Below are 18,197 nucleotides of genomic sequence, written 5' to 3'. Positions count from 1 at the left end.
TACAATTTAATAATTATACAATAATTAAAATTTGTTTACAAAAGAAAAAGGTAAATGTTTAATTGCAATGCATAAACATTGTAGTTTAAATAATTAAAAATCAATAATTAAAAAATAGAGGTCCTAACTCTGCTCCTCTATAAAAAATACCAGCTATTATCACAAGTATATTATAATACTGTAAAATGCTAAAATCATAAATGTTTAGTACAGTCATGAGGTAGGATTTTCACACTGCTGACACACACTACCGATAAGCTCAATGTGATATACAGTGAGGAAAATAAGTATTTGAACACCCTGCTATTTTGCAAGTTCTCCCACTTGGAAATCATGGAGGGATCTGAAATTGTCATCGTAGGTGCATGTCCACTGTGAGAGACATAATCTAAAAAAAAAAAATCCAGAAATCACAATATATGATTTTTTAACTATTTATTTGTATGATACAGCTGCAAATAAGTATTTGAACACCTGTCTATCAGCTAGAATTCTGACCCTCAAAGACCTGTTAGTCTGCCTTTAAAATGTCCACCTCCACTCCATTTATTATCCTAAATTAGATGCACCTGTTTGAGGTCGTTAGCTGCATAAAGACACCTGTCCACCCCATACAATCAGTAAGAATCCAACTACTAACATGGCCAAGACCAAAGAGCTGTCCAAAGACACTAGAGACAAAATTGTACACCTCCACAAGGCTGGAAAGGGCTACGGGGAAATTGCCAAGTAGCTTGGTGAAAAAAGGTCCACTGTTGGAGTAATCATTAGAAAATGGAAGAAGCTAAACATGACTGTCAATCTCCCTCGGACTGGGGCTCCATGCAAGAGCTCACCTCGTGGGGTCTCAATGATCCTAAGAAAGGTGAGAAATCAGCCCAGAACTATACGGGAGGAGCTGGTCAATGACCTGAAAAGAGCTGGGACCACCGTTTCCAAGGTTACTGTTGGTAATACACTAAGACGTCATGGTTTGAAATCATGCATGGCACGGAAGGTTCCCCTGCTTAAACCAGCACATGTCAAGGCCCGTCTTAAGTTTGCCAATGACCATTTGGATGATCCAGAGGAGTCATGGGAGAAAGTCATGTGGTCAGATGAGACCAAAATAGAACTTTTTGGTCATAATTCCACTAAACGTGTTTGGAGGAAGAAGAATGATGAGTACCATCCCAAGAACACCATCCCTACTGTGAAGCATGGGGGTGGTAGCATCATGCTTTGGGGGTGTTTTTCTGCACATGGGACAGGGCGACTGCACTGTATTAAGGAGAGGATGACCGGGGCCATGTATTGCGAGATTTTGGGGAACAACCTCCTTCCCTCAGTTAGAGCATTGAAGATGGGTCGAGGCTGGGTCTTCCAACATGACAATGACCCGAAGCACACAGCCAGGATAACCAAGGAGTGGCTCTGTAAGAAGCATATCAAGGTTCTGGCGTGGCCTAGCCAGTCTCCAGACCTAAACCCAATAGAGAATCTTTGGAGGGAGCTCAAACTCCGTGTTTCTCAGCGACAGCCCAGAAACCTGACTGATCTAGAGAAGATCTGTGTGGAGGAGTGGGCCAAAATCCCTCCTGCAGTGTGTGCAAACCTGGTGAAAAACTACAGGAAACGTTTGACCTCTGTAATTGCAAACAAAGGCTACTGTACCAAATATTAACATTGATTTTCTTAGGTGTTCAAATACTTATTTGCAGCTGTATCATACAAATAAATAGTTAAAAAATCATACATTGTGATTTCTGGATTTTTTTTTTTAGATTATGTCTCTCACAGTGGACATGCACCTACGATGACAATTTCAGACCCCTCCATGATTTCTAAGTGGGAGAACTTGCAAAATAGCAGGGTGTTCAAATACTTATTTTCCTCACTGTAGGTTTCGATCCATTCATTTTAACTATAAATCAATGTTCAACTTCAATTAATTAAAACACACTTAAAGGCTGCATTCCACAACATAAACTCCTCAGTACGCACCAATCATTGAGTTTGTTTGCTATAAAACCCCACAAAAGTAGCATATGTCCCACTGGATGCACTGTGACTGTAGAAGCCTCGTCGATGTGGTAAGATTTCTGCCTCTTTTAGATTGTATTTCAGTCCTCCATCCACACACATGTAGGCTTTGACCAAGGATGAGAGTGTGACTTGTCTGGATGAATGACATCGGCTGTCAGAGATGGATCTATTGGATGAGGAGACAACAAGGACGTGCGGGCGGCAAGGAGACCCATTCGCACACAGCTGTCTGTGTCCATCCCTTGAAGAATCCCAACCATCATTGCTCCAGCAAAACTAGATGAGATAGAGAGAGACTAAAGTGAAACAGTGTTATTCATTGCGCATGATGTTAAATACTTCTATTAACATACCTGTCGCCAGCTCCAGACACATTTACTGTTTCTTTAGAGCTCACAGCCAGCGCAGGATAATGAACAGCACACAGTCGTCCCTTCTGGTATAAAAAGGCATAAATAATGTGCAATTTTTAAATATTACAGTAAAAGAGTTTAAAAGACACTTAGACACAGCAGACACTGCTTCTCAAACAAGAAAAAAATAATTTGCGCTAAAAGCTGTAGACCAATCACAAAAGACTGGGCCTTCTGACCAATCAGAGCAGAGTAGACCAATCACAACACACTGGGCCATCTGACCAATCAGAGCAGAGTAGACCAATCACAACACACTGGGCCGTCTGACCAATAAGAGCAGAGCTGAGCAAGCTCTCAGAAATGAGTGGTTTAGAGAGACCGAATCCTTTCAAATCGTTTCAGACGCTGTGAGAAAAGAGGTGATGTGCAATGTATATCATGAGCAAATTAAAGTGTTTTTCGACCTTGGATGTATGTAAACCTATAGGAGACACAATTTGGAGTAAAATAGCATAATTGGGGAACTTTAATAGTATTTACTTTATTGTCCTCGAAAGGCAATTTGTTATAGACAGCAGTAAACATACAGTTCATGTACAGCAACACAACACACAATCATTTTATTATAAGTCATTTAAAAACATGATCACAGCAGGTATAAAGGAATTATTTTTCTAAAGGAACTCTAAATCTATTTGATTTACACAAAGGGATTTTCAATCTCCAGCCTGAGGGAAGCAGTTGAAATTCAGTAAAAAATGGATTGGTGACATTGGAAAGGACTGACTGGCCCTTCCTAGTCGCCCTTTGTTCATTAATGTGTGTAATATTCCTTAAGCCTGTCCCCACTATCTTGCAGCACATTATAACTGTTACTCAATTTACTCCAATTCCTCACATTGAGGTTGCTGTACCAAAACATAATAGAAAAACTTCAGACAGATTCAATTAAACAGGTATAAAATATTTTTCATAAAAGAGACTATATTACTCCATATTAAAACTACGAAGATTCCTCAGAAAATGCATACGCTGCAAATATCAGTGTTTGCTTCAAAATGTATTTTATCATCAAGTACTGTCCATAAATATTTATATTGCTTCACCACTTCTTCCCTTTATGATAGCAGGCATTTTTTAGAAGCATTAATATTTAAAAATGAAGCATCACACCATTGAATAAAATGACTTACTGTACCACTGGACAATGACTACCATCTGACTCGTTGAGACACAATCACTGAATCATCTGTGACAACGGATAGTAAATCATTTCAATAATAAGCCCGTCATACCCGATTTTGCTTTCGTGGCTGCAAATTTACAGTTCCAGCATCATGTTCTCCACACACCAGCACACCTAGCGAACCTAAAGTGACCACCACACAATGTAGATGCTCCAGCAGGGGGCGGCAGAGAGCCGGTACACAGCCTAAAACATCCTCAAGTGATCTGGGCAACTCTGAAACAAAATTATGCTTTGATTACAATTCAAGTAGCTCTGACACTTCCTGTCCAGTAGTCAGCCGTTTTCTTATTTTAGGTTGTAGCTAACTACATTACCTGTAGGAGTGGGCAGATCTAGTGTCTGATTCATGGTGCAGAGCTCAGCCAGGTTGGGGGAGGTGTAGGACAGGGCTTTCCAGCTCTCTGACAGGAAGGGCTTACAAGCCTTATCAGCATCCGTGGGCTCAAACCACACTGCATCAAAAGAAAAAGACATAGATATGCACATAACATCTGACGTCAACACTCGGAATCAGTAGGCTATTAGATAAGGGAGATTACCAGGGACTGCATGTTTCTTGGCGATACAGCACACATAATCAATGGTTGAAACCGGAATGTTGCCATCAAGAACTACAAGAGATGCTGATGCAAGTTGATCCTTAAACTGAGATACCTGAAGATAAAAACAAAAGATTTGTGCAATCAAAATAGTTGTTACCGTTGCTTTAAAGCCCCTTTGTTGACGTATTTCCTTCTTTCTTTTTTTATTGATTTGCTACTTGCTAGTTGGTTGCAGGTGTTATTAGGGGGCGGGGCAGTCTTACTCTAAACAGCATTTGATTGGACAAAATGAGTGAGTGCAAGATGAGTCATCAATATTTTTTCCTCTGTTTACCTGGAATAAAGTGACTGCAGGGCCAGATTAACACTTTGTTGTACCCTGGGCAACAATATTCAAGGGCCCCATCATCACGACCCCAGGATCACCATAATATGGTCATATACAGAATATATTACTGTAATATACAGTAAATATACTCAATACTTCAAATTCTAACTGTCAGTGTCATCAGGTGTATTTTGATTTACAAATATTTAAATGCTCATAGAACTACAAATGCACTACTATGTCCCCTATCAAAGACATTCACTCACATATGATGCTATGAAAACAAAACACATCAGCATCTGTATAATCTGGTAAAATTGACCCACTACATTGAGAGGGAGGGAAATATCCTCCATTTTCACAAAAATGAATAAATAAGCAACCACTTTCAAACCATCGTTTATTTAACAACATTTATTCCCAATAGAAATGTATTGAATTGATAGAGCTATAACAGAAGACCACAGACAACACATCAAGAAACATTTTGGTCCTCAGCTCATTTTAAGCAGAAATCACCCTGACAGGGTGACCCTGTCTCCTCAGAATTCAACAAGGCAATCAAGTTATTAGTCCAACACAAACAATTTGAAATCTGCCAGTTCCCTTTCGTCAGCAGGGAACTCCGACGCCTCGTCGGGGGAGTTCCCCTGACGAATTGGGATCACGCCAGGGATCCAACCGCCTTCGAGAGAGTTAACAACGAGCCAATGAAAGAGAAACTGAATTGGCATGCAATATTTGCATTCCGCGGCCCGCCTACCAGCGCGGGTATAAAAAGGCGGAAGTAAACATTGCGCAATGCTTATCGCCTCGGAGCCGAACAGGATTCAACACTGTCTGCTGCTGTTTCCTTCGCCTGAGAGAAGTAAAGAAAAAGAGTTTTTTCATCGAGTCCTCTTCAGGAAAGAGTCCTCTCTATCTGCCGGTGTTACAGCCTGTCAGCGATCGCCGCTTCCTGCCGCCAGCCGTGCCTTTTTGATTAAATCAAAAGCCGTTTTCACGGCTGGTATTGAGTGCCCACACGGGCTTGCAGTTTCCCCGTGTGTGGCCGCGGTGGGTCCCTGTGTGCTTCGGCACGTGAAAGAGAGGTTCTCTCTCTTTCCTGAAAGAGCTTTTTCGGGCGACCTGCGCCTTTGTCTACGTGACAAAGATGTCATCTCGCCCGTGCGTTTCTGGATGCGGTAGACTTCTGTCTCAGGGTGATGGTCACAGATACTGCGTCTCGTGCTTGGGCTTAGGGCACGCAGAGGCAGCATTTGTGAACGAGTCATGTTCTCATTGTGGGAACATGACTCTGGCGGCGCTCCGCTCGAGACTTAAAATCCTTCAGCAGAAAATTGCTGAAGGGGTCCCTTCAGTCTACACCCGTTCTAGTTCGTCTGCTGGTTCAGTCCAGCAGGCGACTACTTCGGCTGTGGCTGTTGGTGAGCGTATGAGGGTTACAGTGCGGAATATCTCGCCAGGTGAAATACCCTCACGAGGTTCCCACTCCTCTGTAGCGCCGTTGCCATCGGTGCCCTTGTTGGAGCCACTGGAGCCGCCCCGTGCGGTTCCGGTTGTTTCCTTCGGGGCGCCACCTGAAGATGCAATGTCTATCGCAGCATCGGAGGGAGAGCGGTCATCCTCGGGTGACGACTCAGCGGGTCTACCCCCTTCGGGTGCGGTGGCTGCGGCCGAGCCGGATCCTGAGTTGGCCGCTATGCTTGCCCGGGCGGCCGCGAATGTCGGGCTCGTGTGGAACCCTCCACCGTGTCCCGAACCTTCGCGGCTTGATGATTGGTGTATTGGGGCGGGTCGCGCTGGTTCTCAGCGTCCCGCTCCGGTCCCGTTCTTCCCGGAGGTGCATGAGGAGTTGACGAAGTCATGGATGGCACCCCTGTCTGCCAGACATAGACCGACTCACTCCTCCTCCCTCACCACCCTGGATGGTGGGGCGGTTAAGGGATACGAGGGAATCCCCCCAGTGGAGCGGTCAGTAGCGATGCAGTTGTGTCCGAAGACCGCTTCCACTTGGCGGGGTGCCCCTTCACTCCCCTCCCGCGCCTGTAGGTTCTCCTCCGGTCTGACCGAGAAGGCTTACACGGCGTGTGGAGAAGCCGCTTCCGCCCTGCATGCCATGGCGTTGCTTCAGGTCCACCAGGCCAAAGCGCTTCATGACATGCAGCAGGGTGGTCCCGACCCAGGGGTGCTACAGGAGCTGCGTGTGGCGACGGACTTCGCCCTCCGGGCGACGAAAGTCACCGCACGTTCTCTGGGACGGGCGATGTCCACTTTGGTGGTCCAGGAGCGCCACCTTTGGCTTACCCTCACGGATATGCGGGATTCAGAGAAAGCTAGATTTCTGAATGCTCCCATATCCCGAGGGGGCCTTTTCGGCAACGCGGTGGGGGACTTCGCCCAAGAGTTCTCCGCCGCCCAGAAGCAGTCTGAGGCGCTTCGGCATGTCCTGCCCAGGAGACGGAATGCTGCTGGTCCGTCTTCTGCGGCCGAAGAACCTCAGACTACTCGTCGCCGAGGGCGCCCTCCTGCGGCTGCCTCCGCTCCTCCTCCTGGGCAGCAGTCCAACCCCAGGAGGCGGGGCGGCGGTCGTAAGAGGGCTCCCCCGCCTGTTCAGCCGCCTCCGACCCCCAAGAAGGCCAAAGGGAAGAGGCGTTCCTGAGACGGGCGACCCAGAGGACCGAAGAGCTGCTCTAAAGGAGGGGGCCTCTGCTCCCCTCCTTCCCCCGGAGGAGGGCCGGGTGGAGAATCCTTTGTTTGTTTTTGTTTCTGTTCCGCCACCAACCAGACGGTCGGTGGTACCCAAAACTTCAATAAAAGAGCAATTTCTTCCTCCTCTGGGTCATTCACGGTTGAGACTGCTGAACAAGCAGTCTCTCCCGTTAGAGAGTGGGACGGCAGTGTGCGCCACCCTCAGGTCTCGCCACTCTCAGTCCCCTCTCCCCAGCTCTCAGATAGCAGTGGCGCCACCTCGGTCACGCCACTCCTGTCTGCCGCTGGGCGGGAAGGCAGCGAGACCAGCAGCCGCCCTCGGGCCTTGCTCCTTGTCTCCTCCCCTTCCCTCGCCAGGCGACAGCCCGCAGCAGAACACTCTCGGGTCTTCTCTGCCGTCTGTCCCCCGGTGGAAGCAGGTAGGTGTTGTCCAAGTACACACCCAGACCCCACTCTCGGCCGCTACAATGCCACCGGAGCCGTGTCCCTGCCTTCCACCTCGCTGCCCCTCCGCGGGTACGCCGGTGGTGCGGGTGGGCTCATTGCGCCGGTCACTTGGGGCCTGGTTAGCGCTCCCGAGTCCGTCGCGCTGGCTCATTCGCACCATCCGGCTCGGCTATGCAATTCAGTTTGCACGCCGGCCTCCCAAGTTCAGGGGCGTCCACTTCACCCGTGTGCGTCCACTGGATGCTCCTGTCTTGCGGAAAGAGATCGACGCCCTGCTGGCGAAGGACGCGATCGAGCCGGTCCCTCCAGCCGAGATGAAGTCAGGGTTTTACAGCCCTTACTTCATTGTACCCAAGAAAGGTGGTGGGTTACGGCCAATCCTGGATCTGCGAGTATTGAATCGGGCCCTGCACAAGCTCCCGTTCAAGATGCTCACGCAGAAACGCATTTTCGAATGCATCCGTCCCCGGGATTGGTTTGCAGCGATCGACCTGAAGGACGCGTAATTTCATGTCTCGATTCTTCCCCGACACAGACCATTCCTTCGGTTTGCTTTCGAGGGTCGAGCATATCAGTACAAGGTCCTACCCTTCGGGCTGGCCCTGTCGCCCCGTGTCTTTACGAAAGTCGCGGAGGCGGCCATTGTTCCCATGAGAGAACAAGGCGTTCGCATTCTCAACTACCTCGACGACTGGCTCATTCTGGCACACTCGCGAGAGATGTTGTGCGATCACAGGGACATGGTGCTCCGGCACCTCAGTCAGTTGGGGCTTCAGGTCAACTGGGAGAAGAGCAAATTCTGCCCCGTGCAGAGGATCTCTTATCTCGGTATGGAACTGGACTCGGTCGCTCAGACTGCGCGCCTCACGGAGGAACGCGTCCAGTCGGTGCTCAACTGCCTCAAGTCCTTTCGAGGCAGGTCAGCGGTTCCACTGAAACAGTTTCAGAGGCTCCTGGGGCATATGGCAGCCGCAGCCGCAGTAACGCCGCTCGGTTTGTTGCATATGAGACCTCTCCAGCACTGGCTTCACGATCGAGTCCCGAGGTGGGCGTGGCAGAGCGGCACGTTCCGGGTCAAAGTCACCCCGCACTGTCGCCAAACCTTCACCCCTTGGTCGGATCCTGTGTTTCTACGGGCCGGAGTGCCCCAGTCCAGGTTTCCAGGTATGCTGTGGTATTCACAGATGCTTCTGCCAAGGGTTGGGGGGCCACGTACAAAGGGCATGTAGTCTCGGGTCTGTGGACGGGGCCCCAGCTGCATTGGCACATCAACTGCCTAGAGTTGCAAGCAGTACGCTTGGCCTTGTGTCGCCTCAAGGGGTTTCTCAGACACAAGCACGTACTGGTCCGTACGGACAGCACTGCGACCGTTGCGTACATCAACCGACAAGGTGGTCTGCGCTCCCGTCGTATGTCGCGACTCGCCTCCCACCTCCTCCTATGGAGTCAGAAGCATCTGAGGTCGCTTCGTGCCGTTCATGTCCCCGGGGAGCTCAATCGTGTGGCCGACGAGCTTTCACGTCGGTCCCCCCTTCCGGGAGAATGGCGACTCCATCCCCAGGTGGTCCAGCTGATTTGGCGAATCTTCGGAGCCGCACAGGTAGACCTGTTTGCCTCTCCGGACACGACCCATTGCCAGTGGCCCTGACCGAGGGAACTCTCGGCACGGATGCCCTGGCACACAGCTGGCCCCGGGACCTACGCAAATATGCGTTTCCCCCAGTGAGCCTTCTTGCACAGACTCTGTGCAAGGTCAGGGAGGACGAGGAGCAGGTCCTTTTGGTGGCCCCGTATTGGCCAACCCGGACTTGGTTCCCAGAACTCATGCTCCTCGCGACAGCCCCTCCTTGGCCGATTCCTCTGAGGAGGGACCTACTTTCTCAGAGAAGGGGCACTCTAGTGCACCCGCGTCCAGACCTTTGGAAACTCCATGTCTGGTCCCTGGACGGGACGCGGAGGTTCTAGATGGCCTGCCACAGGCCCCTCTACGAGGCGCCTCTATGCTCTGAAGTGGAACCTGTTCGTCGGCTGGTGTTCTTCCCACGGGGAGAACCCACGAACTTGCCCGATCAGAGTTGTGCTCTCCTTCCTACAAGAGGGCTTGGAGCGAAGGTTGTCTCCCTCCACCCTCAAAGTGTATGTTGCTGCAATATCCGCACATCACGATGTAGTTGATGATAAGTCCGTGGGGAAGCACGACCTGGTCATCAGATTCCTCAAGGGTGCTAGGAGGTTAAATCCACCTCGCGATTTGCACCCTGTACCCTCTTGGGACTTAACTTTAGTGCTTAGAGCGCTTCAAAGTCCTCCTTTTGAGCCTTTGCTGACAGTCGAGCTTAATATCCTGTCCATTAAGACAGCGCTCCTGTTAGCATTGGCTTCCTTCAAGAGGGTGGGGGATCTGCAGGCATTTTCGGTCGACGAATCGTGCCTAGAGTTCGGGCCTGGCCTTTCTCATGTTATATTGAGACCCCGGCTCGGATATGTGCCCAAGGTTCCTACCACTCCCTTCGCGGACCAGGTAGTGAACCTGCAAGCGCTGCCCCAGGAGGAGGCAGACCCAGCCCTAGCTTTTCTCTGTCCCGTCCGGGCCCTCCGGGTTTATATAGACAGAACGCAAAGCTTTAGGACCTCAGATCAGCTCTTTGTTTGTTACGGAGGCCAGCAGAAGGGGAAGGCTGTCTCCAAGCAGAGGTTAGCCCACTGGCTAGTGGATGCTATCACCAGGGCTTATGAGTCCCAGGGTGAGCCTTGCCCACCCAGGTTGCGGGCTCACTCCACTAGGAGTGTTGCCGCTTCCTGGGCTCTGGCACAAGGCGCCTCGCTAACAGACATTTGTAGAGCTGCGGGCTGGGCGACACCGAACACGTTCGCTAGGTTTTATAGCCTACGTGTGGAACCTGTTTCCTCCCGAGTACTTGCTACGGCCAGCAATTAGAGGGAATAGGTGTGTCGGCTTGCGACGCCATTCCGTGAGCGGATACGTGCGTCTTTTTGCTCCGTTGGTTACCCAACAAACGGCTAACCTCGTGAGTTCCTCCATCATCCCCTCCGGTGCCAGGCGTTGCGGACCGCCGGCACCAGGTCTGCTACCTTCAGTAAGGAGTTGCTAGTAGACTGGGTGCCTTTTCCAGTGGTCCCTGCGGCGACCCATGATTGCCACGTGCAGTTCAGCCGTGTCTTCCCCTTGACAGACGCATTCTGTCGTCCCTGTTGAGTACGCTCCTCACTCCTCCGGACTGGGACTACCTTCAAGGACTGCCATATGTTTCACTACCCCACGTGGTTAGTACATGTGTGTATTTGAGGGCCTTCCTCTAGGCTGCCTCAGCTTCCGCAGCGTTCCCCCCCTTATTATTTTCCTTGGGGACGGGCACGCTTTCCCAGTGTTATCCAATATCCACTGATTGGGTCTTGCGGAACAGCAGTGTGATTCCCTAGCTAGCTCCCGCAAAATTTCTGGAAACTGCTGCAGGGTAGCTTAGCTGGGCGCTGGAAGGGGCCAGCACCATGGCGTTTTGGTAGGGATCCCAATTCGTCAGGGGAACTCCGCGAAGGTACAGCAACATGGCGACGGGACGAGGCGTCTCCGTTCCCTGGACTCAGGGAACGAGGGTTACCATACGTAACCGAGACGTTCCCTTTCGTCAGCAGGGAACTCCGACGCCTCGTCCCGTCGCCATGTTGCTGTACCTTCGCGGAGGACTGGACACTGTTCGGCTCCTCAGCGAAAAGCATTGCGCAATGTTTACTTCCGCCTTTTTATACCCGCGCTGGTAGGCGGGCCGCGGAATGCAAATATTGCATGCCAATTCAGTTTCTCTTTCATTGGCTCGTTGTTAACTCTCTCGAAGGCGGTTGGATCCCTGGCGTGATCCCAATTCGTCAGGGGAACTCCCCCGACGAGGCGTCTCCGTTCCCTGGACTCAGGGAACGAGGGTTACCATACGTAACCGAGACGTTATCCCTCCACAACAATTTACAGCATTTTAATAAAGCTGGCACCTCAAGGAAAAAATAAATAAATAAAATGCAGTATCACTATGATCTGCTCATAAACATTTTTATCCTAAGCTCATTTTAACTTGTTTTAAAATAGAACAACAACATATCACAGCACAATTAACCAGTTAAACATTTTAGTGCTACATAAACATTTAGAAATCTGTCAATTTCTCTGAAGAAGACAAGACAGAAATAAATGCTACATAATCTGGCAAAACACACAATTTTAGTCCTAAATAATGAGGAAGTGCATGTTTGAATTTGAAATGCCTTCATTTGGCAAACACATCTTACAATGGCTTTTTTCTGGACTTTGACTGTGCAAACTGGTGTATAACATCTTCAAAATCAAGGCCACTAACAAGTTCATGTCCAATAGCTAAAATAGAAAGTGCAGAGCCGTGTCTGTGACACAATTTCTCTCTAGAAGACAAGATAAAAATAAATACTACAAAACCTGGCAAAACACACAATTTTAATCCTAAATAATGAGGAAGTGCATGTTTGCTTTCATTTGGCATTTTATACTGGCTTTTTTCTGGACTTTGACTGTGCAAACTGATGTATAATATCTTCAAAATCAAGGCCACTTACAAGTTCAAGTTCAATGGCTAAGAGAGAAAGTGCAGAGAGCCGTGTCTGTGACATTGTGGTCCTCAGCTCATTTTTAACCCGTTTCAAAACAGAAAATGACCTCTCGCCCTCACAGTTAGACACAGGTAAGGTTAAAAACAGTGCAACATAAACATTCGGAAATGTTGTCTTAAGTCCATGTCTGTCAAGAGCTTGCAGCAGCTGTACAGGTGAAGTCTCATGCTGCACAAAGTGCTTGAACTGAATAAGTTCATCTGACAAGGAACTATCCAGATCTGTTGGATAAGTGGAGCTCAGCTTAGCAGCTCTTACACGCACATCACAATCATCACAGTCCCTCTCAAATAAAACCCCAAAGAGGTCACACACATGTGTGTAGGCTTCTATGCGCTTGGATAGGCATGAACAAAGTCTGTCAATGATGACGTAATATGTTTCAACTTTAAATTTCTGACTGCTGTCATTAAAATCTACTTTGCTGTCATCAGCAGACTCATCTGCAAATCTCTTTTTTTTTCTCACACGTTAAGTTTCAAACTGGTAGTTTTGTGTCACACTGACCGCGCGTGCTCTGAAAACTGTTCTCGTAGAGTGCCAACATATGAAAGCAGTGAGCGCAAAAGGCCAAGAGCAGTAGCTAAATCCATATCACTTTTTTGGAGTTGGTCACTTGTTGCCTTAAATCTATGCAGTACCCGGTCCCACAGCATAGTCATTATTACCGTCTCCAGTTTATCAAGTTTTGCGACCAATGCAGCAGCTTCGAGTTTAGTTTGTGTTTTCTCATCACAGTCTAAAGATATTTTGGCTAATATATGTCTAATTGCCCTGTAATTTTCTTTGAGAGCTTTTGTGGAGTCTGCTCTGCAATTCCATCGGGTGGTGCTGAGGGATTTAAAAGTGTATTTAATGTTATGTTCGCTGTTATTGAAAACTGTATTCCAGCGATGTGTTGATGCACTACAAAATCTATACAGAAACTGCAGCAGTTCAAAAAAAGAGTTAACCTCCTCACAGCAATTATCAACGCAGTTAACACCTACGAGGTTCAGAGAATGGGCAGCACACGGTGTATAATGAATTAGCGGGTTTTGTTTTTTCAAGTGCGCCTGGAGCCCGCTGTATTTGCCAGCCATGTTGCTAGCATTATCGTAACTTTGGCCACGACAGTTTGACAAGTCTAACCCCAAGCGACGCACCATTTCAATCACAGATTCAGCTAGGCTGACACCTGTGTGGCTGTGGATGGGCTCAAACCCGAGGAATCTTTCCACTACTCTGCCATCTGCACTGACAAAACGAAAAACAAATGTGAGCTGATCTACATGTGCTAAATCTGGTGTTAAATCAACGATTACAGAGAAATATTTTGCATGTTTGATTTCCTCTGCAATCACTTGCTTAGTTTTTTCACCCATTAATGAAATAAATTCTTCACACACAGTTGATGATAAGTAAGATGGCTTACCTATACCCTTATTGCCATGTTTCTCAAGATGCTCCTTTAAAAAGGGGTCAAACTCCACTATCAATTAAAGCAGTCCCAAATAGTTCCCATTGTGCGCAGAGCCCAGCAGTTCGTTGTCGCCTCGAAATGGCAGTCCTCTCGCTCCCAAAAATTTAATAACAGCCACCACACGTCTGAGGACTTCTTTCCAGTACTGCTGTTCTGACTCACACTGTCGGGCAAGAGAAGCGTCCACTCTGCATGCATATTTAGATCTGTGCAATAAAGACAGCATGTTTTGTCTATGTTCTGCACTCTTTTCGTGATCACTAATCCTCTCTGGATGTTTACAATCACAGAATCCGATGATAAATGCATGCTTTTGGGATGACAGAAGTTTGCAGGCATAACAATAAACTGATCCAGTTGATGGCGAGTAAAGAAGCCATTCCCTTGGCACAATTTGATTGTTTGGGAGCCGACAGTGAAGCAAATCGTTGGTGAGGGAGCGTGTCCTACTTCCAAGTCCGGACTCCCTTACCGATGCAGGATACTTGGCGGCCCGGTTCTGGAAAGCTGCAGGCCCTCGGTAAATCGCTTCTTCCCGGAGCCCCCCCACAGTGCCCCCCACAGTGCAGGATCCCCAGGGAGTAGAGGCGCTGAGATGCAGGGGCTGCTCCCAGACTCGACAAGCGGCTCAGGTGGCACCGGCGGTGACACTGGAGACCCGCCATCACTGCTTCCCTCTACGATCAGACTCGCTGCCTCTGGGTTGTTGCTTGAAGTTGCTGCTGGCTCTTCGCTCTCCGGGCTGTAAACGTAAGCTGGCGGTGTAGAAAAGTCCTGGCTAGCTGAGTTGTCCTCGTCGTTGACGGAAGCTGACTTAACAGAACTGTCGGCAACATTAACAGGAGTGAAGAAATTACCTATTTTAGGTATATACTTTAAATTTTCTGCGTTTCTGATGTCCTTTTCCTTTTTTAATTTCCGCTTCGCACTCCCACTTAGCTTCTCCATGCCTGATTTTTTTCTGTTGTAGCAACGCCTGACGTCACGTAACCCGCTCGGCGTAACCTTTGACCCACCTCATGCGGACTGACCAATGAGGAGAGGGTCTTAACTTGAGGCCCTCTCTTCATTGGTCAGTCCGCATGAGACTGACTCTCAACCGCTCTCAACTCACGTTCAAAGTCATAGGCAGCGCAGCGTCTCTCTGTGCAGCGCAAAAGCCCGTGTTGACAGTTTGTTTAATATAAAGCGGGAGATTACCAGATACAGTATTTTGCTCGTGCCCTTGCTGCCCTGGGCCCTTTAGAGGTCTTGGGCCCCTGGGCAATTGCCCAGTTGCCCGTATGGTTAATCCGGCCCTGAGTGACTGCATTTTAAATGTGTTTTTTTCAAGGTTTTGAATTAGTGTGCAGATGGTCTCCAAGCTAACACACTTTTACACTTTTGTGATTGTACACTATCAAACAAAAGTTTTGGGGTCAGTAAGATTTTTCTTTTAGAAAATATTAATACAGTTATTCATTGTGTCAAAGACCTTGTTACAAAAGATTTCCATTTCAAATAAATGCTGTTCTTTTGAACTTTCTATTCATCAAAGAATCCTGAAAAAATGTATCACGGTTTCCACAAAATTATTAAGCATCGCAACTGTTTTCAACATTTATAATAATAAGAAATGTTTCATGAGCAGCAAATCAGCATATTAGAATGATTTCTGAAGGATCATGTGACAAGACTGGAGTAATGATGCTGAAAATTTAGCTTTGCTGTCACAGGAATAAATTACATTTTAACACATATTAAAATATTAAGCAGTTGTAATAATATTTCACAATATTAGGTTTTACTGCATTTTTGATCAAATAAATGCAGCCTTGGTGAGTATAAGAGATTTTTTTTAAAATCTCACGGACCCCAAAACTTTTAAACGGTAGTGTACTCTTTGAATACGTACATACTGCTCTTGTATTTGATGATGGATGTCCATGTCGCCCAATCCCAGGCTCAACTCTCCAGACTCAGTTATGACAGCACAATAGGTTGCAGTCCTTTGGTCCTGTAATCTGGCAATTGCACTTGTATTCTGATGAGTAAAATGCAAAACAAACAAAAAAATACAATGACCTACAAAATAAAAAAATTTGGCTACAAGAGCAATAAAATGCAAAATAGAAAATATAACTCACCATGTGTTTACAATAGTTTAACACAGCGTCACTATGAGAGTCTTTGCCGATGGCAGAGATAAAGAGAGGTTTGTACCCTAATCGGCTTAAACAATCTATAGGAAATACAGGGACAATTGTAAAAAAAAAAGAGGAATTGTACATACATATTCATTCATATTAATATGAATGACACATAACATTATGAATGACACATAACATACCAGCAATATTTCTGCCCACTCCTCCAAATGACTGGCACACACTTCCTGGATTTGTCTGACCAAACTGAATTGAATACAAATATTTACCTGAATACTGTCATAAACAAGTAACTTAAGCTCCTATAGCTTGTTATTAGACTTACCACCAATTTCTTTGTTGTTCCTTTAGCGATGAAATCAACGTTTATTCCACCAATAACAATCTAAGGGAAATGTATTGTTATTGTTAAGTGTGTTTTGAATTAGCTTTTATGTTCATATTTTCCGTTTTCATTTTAGTTTAATTCTGTTATGTGCTTTTGTCATTTTTATTCGATTTTCTATATTTTTATTTATTGTTATTTCAGTTTTAGTTTTAGTAATTTTAGTAACTCAACTTAAATTTATTTATTCAGGCAACATTTCTAATTTTCGTTTTTTTTTTTTAAGTTCAAGTGTTTCATCTAATATTTATACATTTAATTAAAGCTGTAAAAATGTATTTATTTTGCATTAGTCTTTCCATAAAAGCTTACCATATCACTTCCAGTTTTGGAGTCCATTATCTGGTCCATTGATTTTTGTGTCTTACCATCACCTCTGAAGATGCCTCCACTTCTTTCTTTGTGTTTAGAAAGGGCACATGCAATCCGACTGCCCACCTTGGCATTGTTATGGATGAGTCCTATATCTGAAAATGAATGAACTTCAGGAAAATACCACAAAACATAAGGTGCAGACCACTTACACAACAACCACACAATGCAATAGCTACATATGAATTATGTATCAGTGTTTTGAAATCAAAATGTCATTATAAGTTTATAAGAACATAAATGCAATAAGCAAAACTATGTCCTGTGTCTTAAATGGATACTGGCTTGCAAGGACTTCCCTTTAGTGAGCTCATTGACTCGCTGAAGGATAAAAGGAGTGACATCTCTTCCTGTGACACCTTTTGAGCTTCAAATATACAAAGAAAATGTTTATCATTACATGTGGCAACTGTTTTGTCCAGACTCCATGCATTATTTTTCTCTACCTGGCCTCAGTCACAGCTGTTTGTATGGCGTCTTCTATCAGTTGTCCCGTGGCTGCATGTTCCTCTGGGATGGGAACGGCCAACAGAAGACCACTTTGCAGCCCCAGAGATAGTGTGCTTGCTGTTGAGAAAAGAGAACGTTTAAGAGCCCTTAATGAATGACTAAGCAGGATGAGTTACATTAGTGAAACATTATCTATGATCTCTGTTTTAACTAGCTCTTTCAATTACAATCACTACAGCTTTCGGTAAATGTGTAATATTGACATTTACTCAAATGTAGGAGCGGTAAAAGCTTAAACACTCAGACTTGCCAATAAGATCTGCTGCTTCTTGAGGACTGGAGACATGGTAAGGAGAAGTAAATCCACTTTGCCGAGAGAAGAAAGCCGGGAAGCTTTTTGAATCTCCATATGTGGCCACACACACACCCTGAGTTTCCTGTAAATAAAAGCATTGATCTATGAATGAGAAGTATATATAAAATCAAAACTGACCCGGTTTACTAGGGGTATTACATTTTGTCTATTATTATAACAATTGTAATATTATGGTAAGAAATAAATTAAAATACATAATAGAAATAAAATAAATAGAAAATACAAACAAAAAAAATAACATCAAACAATTTTCAGTGTTATTAGATTATTAGTGTTTCTAAAGATTATTTTTAAAGAGGCACATAACTGCTGGCAAAATTGCTTTTTAATAAAACTTTTCATAAAAGAAATGCGAAATTGAAATGGATGCTACCTGACAAAGAGAAAACAGAGAAAAAAGGCTGTTGTCTACCCTTTTGCCAAATAGGTTGGAAAACTTCAACACCCATAATGCACTGGGCAAGGCCACTCCCACCAGTCTGCTATGGATACACTTGACCAGTCTCAAATACCGCCTTGCTTTAGTAGGAAATACTTCTTTTGCAAATGCAAACTTTTAGTCATAATGGTGTCGACTTGTATTGTTCCCAGGTGCAAGAATTCAAAGAGTAAACGTTTGGAATTTTCGGTAGCGAGTTATTTTCATTTTCCAGTGAAGGATCCAGCTTGTTATAGGCGGTAGCTTAAGGCTGC

The 18,197-nt window shown here is 46.2% G+C and overlaps 1 protein-coding gene across 1 annotated transcript in view; it reads right to left on the bottom strand.

The window, feature by feature from the left end:
- Positions 1 to 1,967: 1,967 nt before the first annotated feature.
- The window catches only part of LOC311070439 (uncharacterized protein), an 18,789-nt gene continuing 2,559 nt past the window's right edge, over positions 1,968 to 18,197 (bottom strand). Inside the window, exons 7-19 of the mRNA XM_084094284.1 lie at positions 17,439 to 17,565; positions 17,125 to 17,245; positions 16,960 to 17,045; positions 16,619 to 16,773; positions 16,247 to 16,306; positions 16,104 to 16,167; positions 15,901 to 15,995; positions 15,669 to 15,797; positions 4,170 to 4,284; positions 3,945 to 4,082; positions 3,677 to 3,843; positions 2,379 to 2,461; positions 1,968 to 2,301 (exon numbers count right to left, since the gene is read on the bottom strand). Of these exons, the coding sequence (XP_083950410.1) occupies positions 2,103 to 2,301; positions 2,379 to 2,461; positions 3,677 to 3,843; positions 3,945 to 4,082; positions 4,170 to 4,284; positions 15,669 to 15,797; positions 15,901 to 15,995; positions 16,104 to 16,167; positions 16,247 to 16,306; positions 16,619 to 16,773; positions 16,960 to 17,045; positions 17,125 to 17,245; positions 17,439 to 17,565 (1,539 nt within the window). The 3' untranslated portion in view covers positions 1,968 to 2,102. The remainder of the gene's footprint in view (positions 2,302 to 2,378; positions 2,462 to 3,676; positions 3,844 to 3,944; positions 4,083 to 4,169; positions 4,285 to 15,668; positions 15,798 to 15,900; positions 15,996 to 16,103; positions 16,168 to 16,246; positions 16,307 to 16,618; positions 16,774 to 16,959; positions 17,046 to 17,124; positions 17,246 to 17,438; positions 17,566 to 18,197) is intronic.

Source organism: Abramis brama (assembly GCF_963993115.1).
Source record: "Abramis brama genome assembly, chromosome: 20".
Taxonomy (NCBI): Eukaryota; Metazoa; Chordata; class Actinopteri; order Cypriniformes; family Leuciscidae; genus Abramis; species Abramis brama.
Note: the sequence above shows the minus strand (reverse complement) of the source record. Positions and strands in the feature narration are given on the sequence as shown.